Here is a 2,778-nt window from a genome sequence, read left to right as displayed (position 1 = left end):
GCTGAATTTTAATGAAGCATGTGTAGGTATAGACCTGGGAGACAAAGTGGGGTCCTGGTGACAGTGGGATCGAATGCCTAAAAGGCCTATTTAAAAATAGCAGGAAGAAAGATGAGTTCTGTATTCCACAGCATGAGGGTATTATAGTGATCGTGAGTGTCTTAAGAATTAACTGTGCTTTTCAGACATAGCTATGAAGATTTTAAGGAGAATTTCTAAATCAAAAGAGACTTTGGAATATAATGCTGCAGATAGGATCAGAGACATATTATCAGGCAAAGGAGAGCTCATAGAAAGCTACATTAAACTGTACTAACCTCTCCCTACCCAAATTTTGGCATCTATAAAAGTGTAATAATTCGCATTTGTCAAGTACCTTCGAGAGCCTTGTTTCTTCTCAGTTCCTTGTCATCTTTTTATCTTTTCCTTTTGTGAGCTTCTGTAGTGCCTGTCACAATAATGTTTCATTCCTGTAAAAGTATTCCATGTTAATTCTAAAACTGAGGCCTACACTATTGAAGGTATGTCAAAGACTCAATGTTTAACATATTTTAAGTGCCCTGTATCATTTTGTTGGAGAGCTGATGGGAAAGAATCATCTTTTATATCTGATATTTCAAAGCATTAATTATAGATGATGCTGACCAATGGTTTATCTTTAGTGGAGCCTTTACCTGAGATATTTTCTCCCCTCCTCCCTTTACAAACCCCGTGGAGATAAAGGCCATTTCTATCTTCATATATTGAATATTAAATTTCTTACCCTTCTCAACCAATTTGGGAGGCAGTTTGGAGGTTATGAGGTTATAGAAGGAGCACAGTCTCTAAGCAGCCAAATTCATGTTCTTTTACTGAGGTGTGACTTCGATCAAATCACTTAATCTGCCTGTGCCTCCTTGATAAAGAATGTTAACATCACTTTGGTATAAGAGAAGGATTAAACAAGACAGTATCTGTAAAAGCCTCTTGTAAATATATATTTTTAAAAACTGCTACACACAGCTTATAGTTATTTTTGTGGTTTTAGAAAATACCACTTGAGTGTTATATGCAGCTATTGATTTATAACAAAAAAATTATTAAATGTAAGAATAGTTGCCATAATAAGTTTGCTAGAGAGTTTCAATTTTAAAAGTCTTAATTTTTATTCATAGGTTGACAGAGATCTTAAATTATTTTTTATATGGACCAACTAATGAAGAAATAAATATTCTGAAGTCAATAAGTCCCTCTAGTGTCCTTAACTAAATGACTCCTTATATGTATTGAGTATCATTTTTTTCTATCTATATTATATACAAGCTCTCTCTGACCTCTAAGGCAGCTGGAAAGGAATTCCTCAGTTGCTACCTTCACCTCACCAAAGTAACCAAGGTTTATAATTAAGTCACTCCATGTGAATCATGCAAACTTATGGCTCATGTGTTTCCTTTTCAGGAGTATCGGAAGAAACATTCAATGCAGGAAAAGACATTTATGCTTTACCTGGCTCTGATGTCAACCTGACCTGCCAAACCCAGAAGAAAGGCTTGGTGCAAATGCAATGGTCCAAGGTCACTGAAAAGGTAGACCTCATTGCCCTTTATCATCCTCAGCATGGCTTCCACTGTGCCAGTGGGATTCCCTGTACATCACTGGTGGCTTTCACAGAAACTCCTGGGAATGTGTCAAAGTGGACTCTGCTCTTAAGGAACATGTCTTCTTCAGTCAGCGGGAAGTATGAGTGCAGCTTTACTTTGTATCCAGAGGGCATTCAGACCAAAATCTACAACCTTCTCATTCAAACAAATGGTAAGCATAACAAATATGTATTATGTGCTAATCATGTGCTAGGCACGGTACTAAGTATGCAAGGTTGAACCAAAAAAGATATTTCTTGGTAAAGGAGACAGACATTGATCATATAATTCCACCAATAAATATAAAATTGCAACAGTGATAAGTGATAAGAGTTGCAATGGTCTTGTGAGAGAGCATATGATAGAGGCCAAAGAAATCGTCTCTAGGAAAGCAACACCTGAACTGAAGTCTGAAGGAAGAGTAAACATTAACACAGTTTTGGAGGCAGAAGGTTCGTGAGTGATCCAGACAGAGGCAACAGCTTGTGTGAAGGGCTTTGTGGTATTTGAGGAAGTGGAAGAATACCAACAGGACTGTGGTGCTGAAAATAAGGGATGAAGTGGGAGATACGGTGAGGACCAGATCATGTAAGACCTTGTCAGCCATGTTGGGATTTTTATTTTTATCTAAATGCCATGGGAAGACATTGAAGTATTTTCAATAAAATGATGACATGACATTTATAGCCTGATTATATTTGTGTAATAAATAATCATTCTGGCTTCATGAGAATGAAGTGAAGGGGGACAAGAAAAAAAGAAAGGTGATTAAAAGTTAGGAGATAATCCCAGTAGCCCAGAGGAGACAGAGTGTTATTTGGGTAGATAAGGAAACAAAAAGATAAATCTTATGCATCGGGTATTAAACAGATATGACTGGATAATAAAGTGGATATAAGACAATTGCAGTACAAGTGAAGAAGAGAGTAAAATCGAGGTTGATATCCAAGTGTCTGGCACGTATACCTGAATGCTGATACCATCCACTGAGATAGGAGGCAAAGGAAGTAAAGGAGGTGTGTGGGAGAATTTCTGAAAGTGGCTTTGCATATATTCAGTATAGGGTAGGTAAAGGTGCCAAAGAGGCTGCTGGACATGTAGCGTTCCCATGAACATGCCTGGGACATCTGCATTTGGAGGCAAGAATCCTAAATTTAAG

General features: G+C 37.5%; 1 protein-coding gene across 1 annotated transcript in view; it reads left to right on the top strand.

Moving 5' to 3' along the window:
* CD96 (CD96 molecule) overlaps nt 1–2,778 on the top strand; it is a 106,211-nt gene that overhangs the window by 2,099 nt on the left and 101,334 nt on the right. The window contains exon 2 of the mRNA XM_011381574.2: nt 1,438–1,791. Coding sequence (XP_011379876.1) covers nt 1,438–1,791 — 354 coding nt within the window. The remainder of the gene's footprint in view (nt 1–1,437; nt 1,792–2,778) is intronic.

This window comes from Pteropus vampyrus, unplaced genomic scaffold, assembly GCF_000151845.1.
Source record: "Pteropus vampyrus isolate Shadow unplaced genomic scaffold, Pvam_2.0 Scaffold1, whole genome shotgun sequence".
In the NCBI taxonomy this organism is placed as follows: Eukaryota; Metazoa; Chordata; class Mammalia; order Chiroptera; family Pteropodidae; genus Pteropus; species Pteropus vampyrus.
The sequence above is the reverse complement of the archived record's forward strand: the minus strand, read 5'-3'. Positions and strand labels throughout refer to the sequence as shown.